An 18,161-nucleotide genomic window follows, 5' to 3' on the forward strand; every position below is an offset into this window, starting at 1 on the left:
TTTTGAAAACCAGATACGCCTGAATTTGGCCAAGATACGACCGACGTAAGTCTCCTACGCCGTCGTATCTTGGGTGCATATTTACGCTGGCCGCAAGGGGCGCTTCCGTTGATTTACGCGTTGAATATGTAAATGAGCTAGATACGCCGATTCACAAACGTACTTGCGCCCGTCACTGTAATCTACGTAGTTTACGTAAGGCGTTTTTCCGGCGTAAAGTTAAACCACCAAAAAGCTGGTCTAAGTCGTTTAGGGTATGGACGTCGGAAGTGCCGTCAGATTTTACGTCGTTTATGTAAGTCGTACGTGAATGGGACTGGGCGTAAGTGAGGTTTCACGTTGTACGCATTGTGACGTTGTATCGTAGGGAGTATTTGCGACGTGATTCTGAGCATGCGCGCGCATGCGCGCGCATGCGCCGTTCGTTCGGCCATGCTTTCACATGGGGTCACGATTCATTTCAATACAACACGCCCACTACCAGCCTACTTTGAATTACGCAGGCTTACGCCGGCCCATTTACGCTACGCCGCCATAACTTAGGGAGCAAGTGCTTTGTGAATACTGTACTTGCCTCACTAAGTTACGTCGGCGTAGCGCATATGAGATGCGCTACGCCCGCTTAAACATACGCCGCTCTACGTGAATCTGGCTATGTGTGTCTAAAACCCCACAGCACCTCCCCTTTGGATCAGTTTCGTTTTCCAAACCATCACTGCTCTGTGGCTCTGTACAGCAGAGAGGCAGGAAACAACATGAAAAAACGAAACTAGAAACTACAGGTACATTATATGATTGATTTTTATCGATTTTTTATCGTTTTTAAAAGGAATCAGTTAACTATTATGTCTCTATACCCTGTAAACAGTCATTTCAGCATAATTTTTTTTTTATTTACAACTCCTTTAAAGGCAAAAATTTTTATTGTCATTATTTCAAATGACAAATTTGTCTTTTTTTTTTTGTTGCATTTTAGTCTAAATATGAGATCTGAGGTCTCATATTTAAAGCGGTGGTTCACCCTAAAAACTACATTTTCTTATTCCACTGCCCCCCCACATTACAATTCGATTAAGGCTCTTATTATTTTTTCCATGCTGTACATACCTTAGTACAGCATATTCACCCGTGCATCCGGGTTGCGAGTCCCGCGGGAGTGGGCGTTCCTCACATGTGTTTGATTGACATTTTGCCCAAAAACGACCTCCCCCCCCCGTCGCGTAAGCCGCGTCACGATTGGCGAAAGGAGCCGAACGGCGATCCGCATGCGCAGTATAGCGCCGACTCGCCGTTCGGCTCCTTTCGCCAACCGTGACGCGGCTTAAGCGACGGGGGGAGCTCGTTTTGGGCAAAATGTCAATCAAACACATGTGAGGAACGCCCACTCCCGCGGGACTCGCAACCCGGATGCACGGGTGAATATGCTGTACTAAGGTATGTACAGCATGGAAAAAATAATAAGAGCCTTAATCGAATTGTAATGTGGGGGGGCAGTGGAATAAGAAAATGTAGTTTTTAGGGTGAACCACCCCTTTAAGAGGACCTGTCATGCTTTTTTCTATTACAAATGATGTTTACATTCCTTGTAATAGCAATAAAAGTGACCCATTTAAAAAAAAAAAACAGTGTCAAAATAATCAAGTAAAATAAATAAGAAAACAAAAAACTATTTTTTTAAGCGCCCCGTCCAGACGAGCTCGCGCGCAGAAGCGAACACATACGTGAGTAGCGCCCGCATATGAAACCAGTGTTCAAACCACACAAGTGAGATATCACCGTGATCGTTGGAGCGAGAGCAATAATTCTAAATGTCGCCTATGGTGATTTTAAGGGTAAAAGTTTGACGCCATTCCACGAGCGGCACAATTTTGAAGCGTGACATGCTGGTATCATTTTGGTATCATTGGTATAATTTTATGCGACGTAACATTATCTTTCGCAATATAAAAAAAATTGGGCTAACTTTACTGTTGTCTTATTTTTTAATTAAAAAAAGTAAATTTTTTCCAAAAAAAAGTGTGCTTGTAAGACCGCTGCGCAAATACGGTGTGCAGTATTGCAATGACTGCCATTTAATTCTCTAGGGTGTTAGAAAAAAAAAAACTGTTGTAAACACAGAGTCTGAAAAACAGGCAAGGTCCTTAAGTGGTTAATGACAGCCACTGTTTGCTACTCTTACTCTTTGCTGTGATTGGGCACAGTGATCACATGGTACAATCAAAGTACCCGCAGTAGTCACAGATAGCGCCAAAATATGCGCTCCTGATAGCATGCACAAGTGGCCAATGCGGAAGGACGCCATAAATCTACATTGGCTAAATGAGAGGTGGTTAAAAAGTGGTCTATTTTACATACAGTACATTCCTCTGCCAATGAAACATTATCAATCCAAAGTATAGGCTCCTCTGCCATAGAGGTCATTATAGGAATCCATAGTCAAATGTTTTGAGGATGCTGTGAGTTCCCTTTAAGTAGTAGAATGTGTTGAATTATGTATGCCCATTGTACTTTCCAGCCTATATAATTTTTTCACATATATTATTAGTGTGTGTAGTTAGTGTGTGAGCAGGAAGCACATTGCTGTTTTGTAGGAGGAATTCAAGACAAAGGGTAATTTTTTCAGGGTACTGCTAAGGCAAAATTAACATTTCTAAATGGTCTCCATAACATGGCAGATCTTCAAATGGTGAGTTAAGGTTCACTTTAAATTAACGTTTTCTCCCAGTGAAAACATTGCTTCATGCCCTCTCACTCCAGTGCTCTGTGTTGGTATAGCTGAGTAATAGCCACACCCCCATCACATGTGTCCACACAGACAAGAGGAGGGGGCGTGTCTAATTGAATCTGTTACTAAGCACTGATTACTGAGAGCACTAGGTCTAACTCTGGTGCCTAATGGGCTGCATAGTTCTATTTTAGACTCCATGCACACAATGGCTGTGACAGAAAAAATAGGATAATAGAGATTACAATGACTGTCTAAATGCAGATCTATTTTTATAATTCACTTTGATTCAGCCTAGGGTAATACTAATATTATGATGGATGTTGTATATTAATGAGGCTCTTCTATTTTCTGTTCTTTTGCAGCTGATATCATTTCTACAGTTGAGTTTAATCACACTGGAGAGCTGCTGGCAACAGGGGACAAGGGCGGCCGTGTTGTCATATTCCAGAGGGAGCCCGAGGTAAGACATCTTGTAAGGATAGACTGGATTTCCTATGTGGGAGTTTTAGTTATTTATGATAGGTATTTGCCAACAGTTTTTTACACAGCACCATACACACTTTACCCAGGGCAGGACTTAGGGTGGTGGGGGCCCCTGGGTTTGAGTGTTGAAGGGGCCCCCTGGAGCCGAGAATTGGGGGGGATCATAGATGTTGAGCGGGGGGGTGCGCATTAAAGTTGTTGAGCGGGATGCCTCTCACCTGTGCACGGAATGTGTTGGCTCTCTTCCCTTCAGCAGACATCCACACACAGGGGGTGGGGGGGGTTTGCAGTTGCTGAGCGGTGGGGAGTGCCTCTCACCTGTGCCGACAGCCGGGGCCACAGACTGTCATTAGCCCGGCTGTCGGCTTTCATCCCTTCAGCAGCCCCAGTCCTCCACACACCGCTCCGGTTCCTCCTGCTTCCGTGCTGCATCCTCTTGCAGTGCGGGAAAATTAACCCTTTCGCGGGACTGCGGGAAGAAGCTGTCTGTGCGGGAAAATTAAAAGGCCCAGAGGTCCCCAGGGCCCCGGATGGCAACCTCTCTTTTTTTATGTATTTTTTATAAATGTTTATTTATTTATTTATTTTTTATAAAGGGCCCAGAGGTTTATTTTTTATTTTTATTAAAGGGCCCAGAGGTCCCCAGGGCCCAAATGGCTACCCCCCTTTTTTTATATATATATATATTTCTTTATTTCTTCTTTTTTTTGTAAAGGACCCCCCCGCCTTTAAATTTCAGGTGGCAGCACCCCCCCCCCCCGGTTCTCTGTTCCAGGGGGCCCATGCCTTAAGCTGTGTAAGGGGCCCCAAAATTCCTGATGGCGGCCCTGCGCATACCTCCCAACACGCACGGATTCTGCACCCCCTCCCCCCTGAAAGGGGTCAAATTTGACACCGGAGGGGGGAGTGTTCCGATGACTGGAAGTTCCACTTTAGGGTAGAGCTCCGCTTAAAGCAGCAGCAAGGACAGTTCCCTTACATCCTCCATGCCTAGTCACTTATCCTTCTCCTTTTCATAGAGTTTGATAGACTGGATGGCGCACTTTTGCCCTGTGCCTGCACCAGAACCCCTTGCACCAGGGCTATATGCCCAATGTGAAAAATCAAAAAATAAAGAATTGGGATTTTTCATGATTATTTTCTAGGGTCTCCCAACCCTACTAGATGTATATGATGGTCCATGTTTTGGAGCTGAGCGATTTTGGGACCTGGAGGGAGTTTTGCAAGTTTTTAGTTCTAAGTGCCCAATGTGCACAGGGCCTTAACCTGGTTTTATGCAGCTAAATATATGTAAAACACAAGCAAGTTTGCATATACCTCCCAAATCAAATTCTCCTACATAGAGGAGAGGGCTCCTGCATACCTCCTAACATTTTCAGATGGGAATGAGGGACACCTAACAGCAAAAGCATGCAGGCATAGGACACACCCCTTGCCACGCCCCCTTAAAGGAGAATTATACAAAAAAAAAAACAAGATGGTTTAAAAACACAAATGCTTTTTTTTACCACTACTATTCCTTTATATTGGCTTTTGAAATTTACAAATCAGATGAAGGTTTTAGCGCTGGAAAAAACTTTTTGATAGATAAAATTTGCATTTTATATACATCTAAATAGATTAGACCAAAATAAGGGACAAATGAGGAGGGACAGAGAGACATTGCTCCAAATTAGGGAGAGCCCCTTGAAATCAGAGACAGTTGGGAGCTATGCTCCTGTACTAGGGTTGCCACCTTTTCTTCAAGCCAAACCCGAACACTTGCGGCGCATTATTATTATTTTTTGCAGTAAATGTTGCATATATGCTGAAAGTATGGTCAATAATCCCAATGTGCGAAGGGAGCGGGCTGGGTGAAACCAGAAGTGTTTTTATTAAAAAGTTTCTGCAATGACACAAACACGTGACCTTCAGAATGATAGACTGGGCAGCAACTGCCTCTGTGTTCCACCAGAAACAAAGGTCAGTCTTTTGGTTCCCCCTGCTATTAGCAATGGTTCCTTTAGAATGTGCTTACTGTCATTCAGGCTTTTTACTCTATGCTGCCATCTACTGGTGATTTAATAGAAATGACATGAGTTTTACTTTCCCCATTAGCAGAACTATAATCCTTTTTTATGGGTTACCTGATTTTGACATTCCTATTATCAGGGATCATCAAACTACGGCCCTCCAGCTGTTGCGGAACTACACATCCCACGAGGCATTGTAAAACTCTGACATTCACAGACATGACTAGGCATGATGGGAATTGTAGTTCCTGAACAGCTGGAGGGCCATAGTTTGAAGACCCCTGAACACTATAGGATTATAAAAGACCTGGGAGACATTTGGGTGCCCCAAGGAAAGTAGTAACATAGTGCACAGTTTTGTGTATGACTATCTTGGTTACTTGGGGAGCCACAGCCTGGTCTAAATAATGTGTCCGGGTTTCATGTAGACTAAAACCCGGACACCTGATTCAAAACCCGAACTGTCCGGGTGAATCCTGGACAGGTGGCAACCCTATCCTGTACATGAGGCCTAATGGATCTGTTCAGGATAACGGTACAGAGGAGATTGCCCTTCAATCTGTTACAATGCAAGTCTCATAATGGCAGCTTCTGTCAACAGCTTCTAACACAGGCATTTCTCTTATAACGATACTGGTGTTCTGATGGTAAATGACAAATAATTGTTTCTCCTTTCCCCTGTACAGTGTAAGAATGGACCTTGCAGTCAGGGGGAATACAATGTATACAGCACGTTCCAGAGCCACGAGCCGGAATTTGATTATTTGAAGAGCTTGGAAATAGAAGAAAAAATTAACAAGATTAAATGGCTCCCCCAGCAGAATGCAGCCCACTCCCTTCTGTCAACAAATGGTATGATTGCAGATCATCTGCCTCCTGTGCTGCTAGAAATGGAAAATAATGTTTGTTAGTATGCTGTGCTGGATGCTCCTCCACAGAGGCAGGAGAGTTAACTGTCTGTGTGCTGTAAGACGAGTGCCCCAGTCAAAACTCAAGGGCTCGTTCCCACGTGCAGCGCCATCTGTGTTTGGATCACTCTTCAGAGGGCATTTGACAGGCAGTGAGAAGAAACCACCTTCATTGCCTGATTTAAACCTGTAAATTAGGGTGACCAGACATCCCCAGTTTCAGGGGACAGTCCCCTGATTGAGGACACTGTCCCCGGACCAAGTCTGTCCCTGGTTTTGTCCCCAGATTGGATTTAACCACTTAAGACCCGGACCAAAATGCAGGTAAAGGACCTGGCCAGTTTTTGCGATTCGGCACTGCGTCGCTTTAACTGACAATTGCGCGGTCGTGCGACGTGGCTCCCAAACAAAATTGGCGTCCTTTTTTTCTCACAAATAGAGCTTTCTTTTGGTGGTATTTGATCACCTCTGCGGTTTTTATTTTTTGCGCTATAAACAAAAATAGAGCGACAATTTTGAAAAAAATTCAATATTTTTTACTTTTTGCTATAATAAATATCCCCCTAAAATATATTTATAAAAAAAGAAAATCCTCAGTTTAGGCCGATACGTATTCTTCTACATATTTTTGGTAAAAAAAATCGCAATAAGCGTTTATCAATTGGTTTGCGCAAAATCTATAGCGCTTACAAAATAGGGGATAGTTTTATTGCATTTTCATAATTTTTTTTGTTTTTTACTACTAATGGTGGCGATCAGCGATTTTTTTCGTGACTGCGACATTATGGCGGACACATCGGACAATTTTGACACATTTTTGGGACCATTGTCATTTTCACAGCAAAAAAAATGCATTGTTTACTGTGAAGTGACAATTGCAGTTTGGGAGTTAACCACTAGGGGGCGCTGAAGGGGTTAAGTGTGACCTCATATGTGTTTCTAACTGTAGGGGGGCGGGTGACGTCATTGATAGTCTTTCTCTATATCAGGGAACAGACGATCAATGACAGCGCCACAGTGAAGAACGGGGAAGCTGTGTTTACACACAGCTCTCCCCGTTCTTCAGCTCCGGGGACCGATCGCGGGACTCCAGCGGCGATTGGGGTCAAGGGTCCCGCGGTCACGGAGCTTCGGTGCCACGGCTGGGCCCTTAAAGAGGACGTACAGGTACGTGCTTGTGCCCAGCCGTGCCATTCTGCCGACGTATATGTGCAGGAGGCGGTCCTTAAGTGGTTAATAGGGGGCAGGGGCAATTTCAAAGAGCAGTGCAGAATTAAAATAAAAAAAATAGAATTACACCTCCCCCCCCCCCCCCGCTCCGCCGTGCCTACTAGCATAGGGGGATGTATTTTTCCCCATTATCTGTGCCCCTTTCTGATGATCATGTGCTGGTCGGAGCGGAGGGAATATTTCTTCAGTTTTGGGCGCATGCTCATTCAGCTTCGCTCGCATGTTCTTCTGCCTTGGCTCAAATCCTGGCCAGCCACCTGCCTATCTCCTTGCCTTCCCTGGCAGAGTGATCTTCCTCCGCTCCCCATCCAGTAGTAGCCGGGGGCCCGGAGAGTAAGACTTGACAGGCTGTGAGGCGGGCGGCGAAGGGCAGAGAGTCGCTGATTGTTGCCATTACTAGTTAACAAAAAATATGTCCCCAGATTTCATTTAAAAAATCTGGCCACCTTACTGTAAATGCCACACTACCATGCCATTGTAGGATGATTGCATTGTGGCCCCATAGGCTTGCATGGGTTGAAATCGGCATTGGGAATGCCTGCCAAGTGTGACATGCTGTTTAATTTTTGCTGAAGCCCCAAAGCTCAGTACAGCCGCCACTACATGTGTACACAGCCCCCAGTGGATGCATGTCAGTCTTCAGGTGGGTTGTTAAGGGCTATAAAATTGCCATTCAACCACCTGGTTTTACTAACCCCCTGTGAATGAGTCCTAAAGTGTATATAAATATCCCAAAAAATTCTTTATTTCGTTTTGGATAGAGTGTCCCGCTGAGATTTCCTTTCACTTCCTGCCCCAGAGAGGACAATTCTATAAAGTAAGGGGAGTTTATTTAGTGGGCTTCATTCATATGACCACCCAGTAGAGGTTGGGCACAGGAGGGGGGCGCACAGCAGCTGCCCATTGATTTGTACTCTGTATGGCCAGCACCACCCCTGTTCACTTGCAACTGCTCATCTGAGTGGTTACATATGAATAGAGTCTCTAAAGCCAACAATGGAATGTTTGAATCTCGATTCAAACCATGTATGGGCAGGCTGAATGTAACCAAGTTGGTCGATCAATCAGCTTGAGTACAACCAGTCTGCCCGATTTTACATTTGCTTATTGACAGCGGCGGTTATAGGCAAAAGATGGCTACAGCGTGGCTCTCCAAATTTCGGAGGACGTCCTGGTAAGAACAAGTCCCAGAAGCACTTTAGCATGTAATTAGCTGTGTCCAATCACAGCTGGTCACATGTAAACAGACTTGCCGGTAATCGGCATTCCTTTCCTTTGCCCAATAACTGGCAAATCTGACAAGGCATAGTGAGTACATTGTTTACACTCACAATCAGGGCACTAATGATCAGTGCCCTGATCTGGGCACTGATCATCAGTGCCTATAAGTGCCACCTATTATTGCCTATCAGTGCAGCCCTATCAGTGCAGCTTATCAGTACTCATAAGTGGAGCATGTCAGTGCCCATGAGTAAAGCCTTATCAGTGCAGCCTCATCAGTGCCCATCAGTGCAGCCTATCAGTACCCATCAGTGAAGCCATGTCAGTGCCCATCAGTGAAGCATTATCAGTGTGCATCAGTGCAGCCTCATCAGTGCCCATCAGCACAGCCTCATCAGTGCAGCTTATCAGTACCCATTAGTGCAGCATGTCAGTGCCCATTAGTGAAGCCGTATCAGTGCTGCCTCATCAGTTCAGCTTATCAGTACCCATCAGTGCAGCATGTCAGCGCCCATCAGTGAAGCCTTATCAGTGTGCATCAGTGCAGCCTTATCAGTGCCCATCAGCGCAGCCTCACCAGTGAAGTAGAAAAAATACTTATTTTCAAAATTTGACAGCAACTAAAAAAAGTTTTTTTTTTTTTTAAAATTTTGGGCCTTTTATGTTTGTTTAGCAAAAACTTTTTAAAAAAAAAACAGTATTGATGAAATACCACCAAAAGAAAGCTGCCCGGTATTGAAGTGGTTCAAATGTTTGAGTATTTCAAAGCCCAACTACAGAAATAAAAAATAAAAAAATCTACTCTTGTAGTGGGATTCCCTCCCTGCTTTGCAAGGGATAATGAATGTACTAGTTATGTCAAGGGGTGCCGCAATAAAGAGTAAGGCCCGGATTCTCAGAGGACTTACGACGGCGTAGCGCCATGTACGGCGTCGTAAATCCGAATCCGAGCCGTCGTATCTATGCGCCTGATTCTTAGAATCAGTTACGCATAGATTTCTATTCAATACGACTGGTGTAAGTCTCTTATGTCGTCAGAGCCTAACTGCATTTTTACGCTGGCCGCTAGGGGCGTGTAAGCTGATTTACGCGTCAAAATATGTAAATTAGCTAGATACGCGAATACCTGAACGTACTCGCGGCCGACGCAGTAAAGATACGCCGTTTACATTAGGCTTTTCCTGGCGTAATGTTGCCCCTGCTATATGAGGCATAACTGCGGCGTACCAATGTTAAGTATGGCCGTCGTTCCCGCGTCAAAATTTGAAAAAGTTACGTTGTTTGCGTAAGTCGTCCGTGAATGGGGCTGGACATCATTTACGTTCACGTCGAAACCAATGACGACCTTGCGGCGTACTTTGGAGCAATGCACACTGGGAAATTCCACAGACGGCGCATGCGCCGTTCGGGAAAAACGTCAATCACGTCGGGTCACAGTACATTTACATAAAACACGCCCCCCTGATCCAAATTTGAATTAGGCCGCCGCAACATACGGAGCAAGTGCTTTGAGAATACAGCACTTGCCCGTCTAAGTTGCGGAGGCGTAACGTAAATCAGATACGTTACGCCCGCACAAAGTTACGTGGATGTACGAGAATCTGGCCCTAAATACTTTCCTTATTCTGCACTCCATCAGAGCTAAAGTTCCTGATTTGCTTATATTCTGGGTCTTTTCTTTCCCTGTCTGAGGCCTTTTATGCAAGAGATTACATGAAGCCAATGTAAAGACAGCGACTGTTACTGATATTATTAGTCCATTCATTTATTTTATTTCATAAAGTTTTATTGAGTAGAAATATTGCAAAAGACAATACATAACTAAATGAAACCGTGGGCCATATTCTCAAAGAATTTACGCCGGCGTATCAGCAGATACGCCGACGTAAGTCCGATTCTAAGGCCGTCGTATGTTTAAGTGTATTCTCAAACTGAGATACACTTAAACATGCCTAAGATACGACGGCCTGCGCCGTTGTATCTTAGGCTGCAATATCTACGCTGACCGCTAGGTGGCGTTTCCTTTGCGGTCAGTGTAGAATATGCAAATGACTAGTGACGCCGATTCTCTAACGTACGCTTGCCCGTCATAGTGATTTTACGTCGTTTCCGTAAGCGATACGCGCCATAAAGATAAACATGCCCCCTAGGTGGCGTACTCAATGTTAAGTATGGCCGTCGTTCCCGCGTCGAAATTTGAAAATTTAACGTCGTTTGCGTAAGTCGTCCGTGAATGGCGATGGACGCCATTACGTTACCGTCAAAACAAATGACGTCCGTGAGACGTCATTTAGCGCAATGCACGTCGGGTAATTTACCCGACGGAGCATGCGCATTACGATCGGCGCGGGAGCGCGCCTAATTTAAATGATACACGCCCCCTACCAGGATCATTTGAATTAGGAGTGCTTGCGCGGGTGGACTTTACGCTACGCCGCCGCAAGTTTACAGGTAAGTGGTTTGGGAATCAGGCACTTGCCAGTTAAACTTGCGGCGGAGTAACGTAAAGGACATACGTTACGCCGCCGGATATCTATAAGAATATGGCCCAGTGGACTTTTATATCTGCCTGGTTTTCATCTTTAATACATTTCTTCGAATGAGGAACCCCTGCTATCAAAGCGTATTTTGCAGTCATACAACTGGAACTAAATAATATATATGTAGTCAGGCACAAAGGATTGCTTATTTCGTTTATTTCCTAATGACAACATAATGTGTTTTCACTAGAAATGGATTTAATTCATTCTACTTCATATATAACTAAACAAATGTTAAAAAGACAACTGACAATTGCGCCGTCGTGCGACGTTGAACCCAAACAAAATTGGCGTCCTTTTTTTCCCACAAATAGAGCTTTCTTTTGGTGGTATTTGATCACCTCTGCGGTTTTTATTTTTTGTGCTATAAATAAAAAAAGACCGACAATTTTGAAAAAAAACACAAAATTTTTTTAATTTTTGCTATAATAAATATCTCCTAAAAATATATAAAAAAATAATTTATTTCTCAGTTTAGGCCGATACGTATTCTTCTTCATATTTTTGGTAAAAAAAAAATGCAATAAGCGTATATTGATTGGTCTGCGCAAAAGTTATAGCCTCTACAAAATAGGGGATAGTTTTATGGCATTTTTATTATACTTTTTTTTTATTATTAGTAATGGCGGCGATCTGCGATTTTTATCAATACTGCGACATTATGGTGGACACATCGGACACTTTTGACACTTTTTTGGGACCATTGCCATTTATTCAGAGATCAGTGCTATAAATATGCACTGATTACTGTGTAAATGACACTGTCAGGGAAGGAGTTAACCACTAGGGGGCAAGGAAGGGGTTAAGTGTGACCTAGGGAGTGATTCTAACTGTAGGGGGATGGGCTACCAGTGACACGACAGTGATCGCGGGGCCCGCAGGCACAGTTACGGAGAGTGCGGCGCACACCCGCTGCATGGCTTATTAAAGGGCACGTACCTGTACGCCCATTTGCCCACCGCTGCCATTCTGCCGACGTATATGGACGTGCAGTGGTCGGCAAGTGGTTAAAGAGTGACTCCACTTTTGTTAAGAAAAAACAATCTGCTCTGCGTGATCAATGTACATTGCATTGATTTTAACAAACTTTGTTGCAGAGTCCCACTCTTTTATTGCTCTAAAGCAGGGGTGCCAAACTAAATTTCATTGCGGGCCGCATCAGCATTATGGTTGCCCTCAAACGGCCGGTTGTAAGACTATAAATAGATATATGTTGCGCTAAAATCAACTAATATGTGATAAGTTGCATCAGTATTATGTGGGGATGGAAAACCTGATGGTAAATCAAAGGGTTAACAGTTCATGTTAATGATCGCCAGTCCTAGATACACTGCTATCAGATATCCAAATAGCGATACTCTCCACCACCACACAGTCACTGTGTCTTGGGTGATTGTGCTGATAATCACTTAATGTGCTGATATAAACTGTCAGAGATCAGACCAGTGCGACCACTCCACCAACATTCAGATGTTCACAAGGCATATGTAATAAAAAAGAGAGAGGAAAAACAACATAGCATGATACTGCATATGCAAAGAAAACCAGGCAATTTGCAGTGATATCACTCACGAATCCTCGGTTTTAAAACGACGTGTATGCAGCTCAGTTCCTCTGATTCCTCATTCGGCACATCCGTGCGTCCCGTCACTCAAGCTCCTCCCCCACACGTTACGTCACTGGTCACGTGATTTATTCATTATTAGACCCATGAATAAGTCACGTGACCAGTGACGTAACGCGTGGGGGAGGAGCTTGAGTGACGGGACGCAGGGATGACGCAAGCAGGAAATCTTAATGCGGACTTCTGAGAAAAATAGTGGGCCAATCACACAAGCAGGGAATTACATTTCTAGGGAGCGTTCTGTACTCCAACTGTGTATGGATCACCTCCAGGTTGCCATATTGCATTATAGAAAAAAAACTTAGAGCACTGCAGATTGAAAAGGAAAGGTAGTTTTTCAAAGCATTCAATGACAATATGGTTTGTGTACCAATTGTATATGTGGTCAGGGCCGGTGCAAGGATTTCTGACACCCTAGACAAAACCTAATTTTGACAGCGGGGAGCTCAGTGGGACACATAAGGGGATTGGCAGCACCTGCAGCGGATGTTTTTTTTCGGGACTGAACTCACAGTGACTAGGAGTAGAAAGCCAGGAGAGGTCAGTACATGCCTGAGGCTTCACCTGGACAGAGGCCATGGCTGCGCCCTAGGTGGTAGTGCACCCTAGGCTGCAGCCTAGTTTGCCTAGTGGTAGCTCCGGCCCTGTATGCTGTATTTTTTTAATTGCTACTTTCTTTTCTCCATAAAAGTAGAGTTGCCTTTTACATAGTTTATTAGTTCTCTTTCAGTTAAAGACAGAAATTGATTAGGATGATTTCAGGTAACACTATAAATTCATTGAATTTCAGATAAAACAATCAAATTATGGAAAATCAGTGAACGTGATAAAAGGCCGGAAGGCTACAACCTTAAAGATGAAGAAGGAAAAGTGAAGGACCTGTCAACGGTGACCTCATTACAGGTGAGAATAAAGTCTTGGTAATGTGTAGTCAGTGTCAGAATAATTCAGAGACAGTTGGGTTATACTGTTGCCTACAGGAAGGATAAGACACTGGCATGTCCTAAAAATGTTAGCCTTTTACTTGACCTTTTTTTATTGTTTCACAATTTTTTTTTATATACTTCAATCTTCATTGTTCTGCTGTTGAGCTGAGCTCTTAAGCAGCTATCCAGATTGACTAATGTTGTCGCTGTTTTGGAGGCCATACCTGGATCAAAATTGTGGGGCTTGCCTTTAATACCCTCTGGCACTGGACTATGTTTCTGGCACTTCCCAGACATCTAGGGCCAGTTTCTCGTAGTTTGGCGTAACTTTGTGCGGGCGTAACGTAACCTATTTACGTTATGCCTCCGCAACTTAGATGGGCAAGTGCTGTATTCTCAAAGCACTTGCTCAGTAAGTTGCGGCGGCGTAGCGTAAATAGGCCGGCGTAAGCCCACCTAATTCAAATTTGGAACAGGGGGGCGTGTTTTATGTAAATGTTCTGTGACCTAACGTGATTGACGTTTTTCACGAACGGCACATGCGCCGTCCGTGGAAATCTCCCAGTGTGCATTGCTCCTAATACACCGCAAGGACGTATTGGTTTTGACGTGAACGTAAATTACGTCCAGCCCCATTCACGGACGAGTTATGCAAACGATGCAAAATTTTCAAATTTCGTCGCGGGAACGACGGCCATACTTAACATTGGTACGCCGCACTTACGCTACCATATAGCAGGAGTAACTTTACGCCGGGAAAAGCCTAACGTAAACGGCGTAACTGTACTGCGTCGGCCTGGGCGTACGAATTTGCGTATCTAGCTGATTTACATATTTTGACATGTAAATCACCATACACGCCCCTAGCGGCCAGCGTAAATATGCAGTTAGGATCCGACGATGTAAGAGACTTACGCCTGTCGGATCTAAAGGAAATCTATGCGTAACTGATTCTAAGAATCAGGCGCATAGATACGACGGCGCAACTCAGAGATACGACGGCGTATCTGGAGATACGCTGACGTATCTCTTTTGAGAATCAGGCCCCTAGTGTACTGGCTTATTACCTGTAGAGCACTTCACAGGTCCACTGCCATGGCACAGCATCTGGTGTGACCCGGCCTTTGATGGCTCCCTTGGGAGTATACTCAAGGACATGACACCTATAGACTGGATCGTTGTCCCCTGCTTGCTTCCACACACTCCTTGGAGACTTTACTACGCCCCGCCCTCTGGGTGTGGCTTCCTCATCTGCATTATGCAGAGAAACATTTCTACAGCTATGCTAGATTTTTTTTTTCTTAACAAAATCACTGCCACGATAGCTGAATCAGAATGCAGGGGCTGTAAGCATACTTCTCGCCTTCTACTCCAGCTCCATGGTCTGTTTCGGACATTCTTGCAGCTGTAGCAGCTTCTGAATGCTCAGCTGAGGATGCTGAGATGAGGATTCTCCCATTCGGGATGAGTTTGTGCACGAGGAGCCTCAGGGGTAGTGGTACCTTCATTGTGATGTGGAAGCAATTGGTACAGTGTGGAATTGATTCCACCTGAAAACCCACAGTCAGCTTAACAAATTTAAACACAACCAAGGCTTTGGTGGAGCTTTGATTAACCTTTGGTGGGGCTTTGGTGGGGCTTTGGTGAGGCTTTGGTGGGGCTTTGGTGGGGCTTCGGTGGGGCTTCGGTGGGGCTTTGGTGGGGCTTCATGCAAGCTTTGCCATAGACTTCTATTGAGGCTTTGAAGACGATTTGAAGCACCACTAAAGCTACACAGGGTATAATTTTTTAAGGGAAACTGAAGCAAAGCAAAGCAAAAGCAAGGTGTAAACAGGACTGTAAGCTAGCCATTTTATTTAGTGACAGGACCTTTAACTAGCGTTCAGAGAGCTTTAACAAAGCCTGTCGGAAGCCTTGTTTTAAACCAAGTGTAAGCTAGCCGTTAATATGTGTTGAAGCCAATGCAAGTGTAAATGAGCTTACAAAGCGTGTCCGAAGCCATGTTTTGAAGCACTTGTAAACAAGCCCTTTAAGTGGAGTTCCGCCCATAAATATAACATTACATCAGTAGTTTTAAAAAAATGTCATTAGTCCTTTACGAAAAAATTTTTTTTAGATGCCTTCAAAGTGTTGTTGCTAGGCAGAATAGTTAATCTTCCCACTTCCTGCACCTAGGTGCTTAATGCTTCCTAACCTACACCGCACAGACTCCTGGGAATGTAGTGGGTGTAACTTTTCAGGAGTCTGTGCATTCCCCAGTCTCAAAGAATCATGTGACTTGGACAGCACAGGTGCTGAAACCTGATCTGACACTGCTTGTGCAGCACTGAGCATGTTCGAGATCTGCAAGGCTGAAATCCAGGAAGTCATACAGTCTGGCTTCATGATGCCCACACTTAAGATGGCCCCAGTCAATTTCTATTTTATAAAGTGTCTAAATGCTGTAACAACCTAACAAAACGGACCTTAGTTTACAGACTAACTTTACTAGAATACATTAAGATTGTGTATTACAGGGGTATTTATATTTAAAAAGTGAAATTGTGGCCGGAACTCCGCTTTAAGGTGGCGCATACTTTAGTACCACTAGACTACACTCTTTAAATTCTTTTCCTGAAGACGGAACTTATTTAACATAAATTCTTCTGTTTTTAGGTTCCTGTTATAAAGCCAATGGATTTGATGGTAGAAGTTACTCCCAGAAGGATATTTTCGAATGGCCACACATATCATGTCAATTCCATCTCCGTCAACAGCGACTGTGAGACATACATGTCAGCGGATGATCTCAGAATTAACCTCTGGCACTTGGCCATCACTGACCGCAGTTTTAGTATCCTTTCATATAGTATACACTCAGACAGCCAGCATTGGCACGTACTGGCTGTCTCTACCATAAGCTGAACAAGCATGCAATGCAGGTCAAAGCAATAAATTGCTGTGTTGTGACAGAATTGTGATTAGATGAGGTTTGTCTGTTGATGCTTAGAGAACATACTGTTTCTTGGGAAAGTCGCTGGTCTGCTTGTGACATAACCATAAAATTCACAACCTGTGACATTTTATACTTTTTCTATTTTGAATGGGTTCTAACAAATTTTAATTATATTAAGCCAAATTAAAACATTAGTAAATTACCCAAGTCAAGATAACACCGTTAATAACTCTTGAGCATACAGTACCTTCTGTATTGTTCCCGTCAATAAAATTGAATAATACTGTAACTGGAATAAAAAATGTAAAGAAAAAAATATTGCGCTTATTTTGGTGAAAAAAGCAGCGATCAAAAAGTGTTATACCACACAGACAATAATGCAAAAAGGAAGAGATCGCGCTAAATTAATGATCAAATGAAACATAAATGAGTGAAAAAGTTCAAATTAGGTGGTCAGTCCCGCCACACAGGCAAATTCATATGAACAATCTCCCGAGTGAAACACTGAATCCACAAAAGAAAAGTGCTTGAAAGGAAAGGTCCTCCACCAAGGTTATAAAAGCCTCTTACCGGATGGAATTGATCTCCAAATTATAAGAGATCAAATATAGCATGATAAGAAAAAAAGATGGATAGTATCCCATAGGAAGCCACAGCGCTGGAATCCTGATAAACTGTGTCCTTACGTTGGATAAGTGCTCCCGATGAACCATCCAGGGGTATGCAAAAACAGAAGGGACTCACATAGCGTAAAACCTTCTTTAATTGGTAAAATCAAACGAAAATTGCACTTACATATAGTCAGCAAACATGGAGCATAAAAAACAAGCCAGCCAGCTTGACGCACAGCCCGTATCCGGGTAGAAGATGCACGGTGACGTCAGAACGCCGCCTCCCTACATTTCGTCACGACAGGACTTGGTCACGGGATACAGGCGGCGGGTTTAGGTAGAACTTCCAGTCCTTCTCAGCAGTGCACAGCTTCTGCAGACAGGTTCACTCCCAAACTCCTTCAAAATAAAAAATGTTCCCAAATAAAAAAGTAAGTATGGCGAAATAATGTTTTAAATCTAAACACGTCGCTCAGTTATGTGTGACCTTTCTAAGTGCATGTGTAAATAAATAAAAAGGATAAATTTAGGACTGCTGCTGATACTATATGCGTTCCCACATATACAGTTGTGCTAATAAGTTTACAGAATTTATGATTTCTCAGCCATTTTTCAGAGAATATAAATAATAACAAAAACTTTTCTTTCACTCATGGTTAGTGTTTGGCTGAAACCATTTATTATGAATCAACTGTGTTTACTCTTTTTAAATCATAATGGTGACAGAAACGATCCAAATGACCCTGATCAAAAATCTACATACCCCAGTTCTTAAAGCGGGAGTTCACCCATTTAAAAAAAAAAAAAAAATCTTCCCTTAGCTTCCTGCTCATTCGGTCTAGGGGAATCGGCTATTTATATTAAAATATGTGCAGTACTTACCCGTTTTCGAGCTGCATCTTCTTCCGTCGCTTGCGGGTATGGGTCTTCGGGAGCGGGCGTT

At 43.6% G+C, this 18,161-nt stretch overlaps 1 protein-coding gene across 3 annotated transcripts in view; it reads left to right on the forward strand.

Annotated features, from left to right (window-relative positions):
* Nucleotides 1–18,161, forward strand: part of PPP2R2C (protein phosphatase 2 regulatory subunit Bgamma) — a 189,261-nt gene that overhangs the window by 148,922 nt on the left and 22,178 nt on the right. For all 3 annotated transcript variants that reach the window (XM_040335400.1, XM_040335401.1, XM_040335402.1), the window contains 4 exons: nucleotides 3,091–3,188; nucleotides 5,910–6,075; nucleotides 13,537–13,649; nucleotides 16,328–16,505. In XM_040335400.1, the coding sequence (XP_040191334.1) occupies nucleotides 3,091–3,188; nucleotides 5,910–6,075; nucleotides 13,537–13,649; nucleotides 16,328–16,505 (555 nt within the window). The remainder of the gene's footprint in view (nucleotides 1–3,090; nucleotides 3,189–5,909; nucleotides 6,076–13,536; nucleotides 13,650–16,327; nucleotides 16,506–18,161) is intronic.

Source organism: Rana temporaria, chromosome 1 (genome assembly GCF_905171775.1).
Source record: "Rana temporaria chromosome 1, aRanTem1.1, whole genome shotgun sequence".
Lineage (NCBI taxonomy): Eukaryota > Metazoa > Chordata > Amphibia > Anura > Ranidae > Rana > Rana temporaria.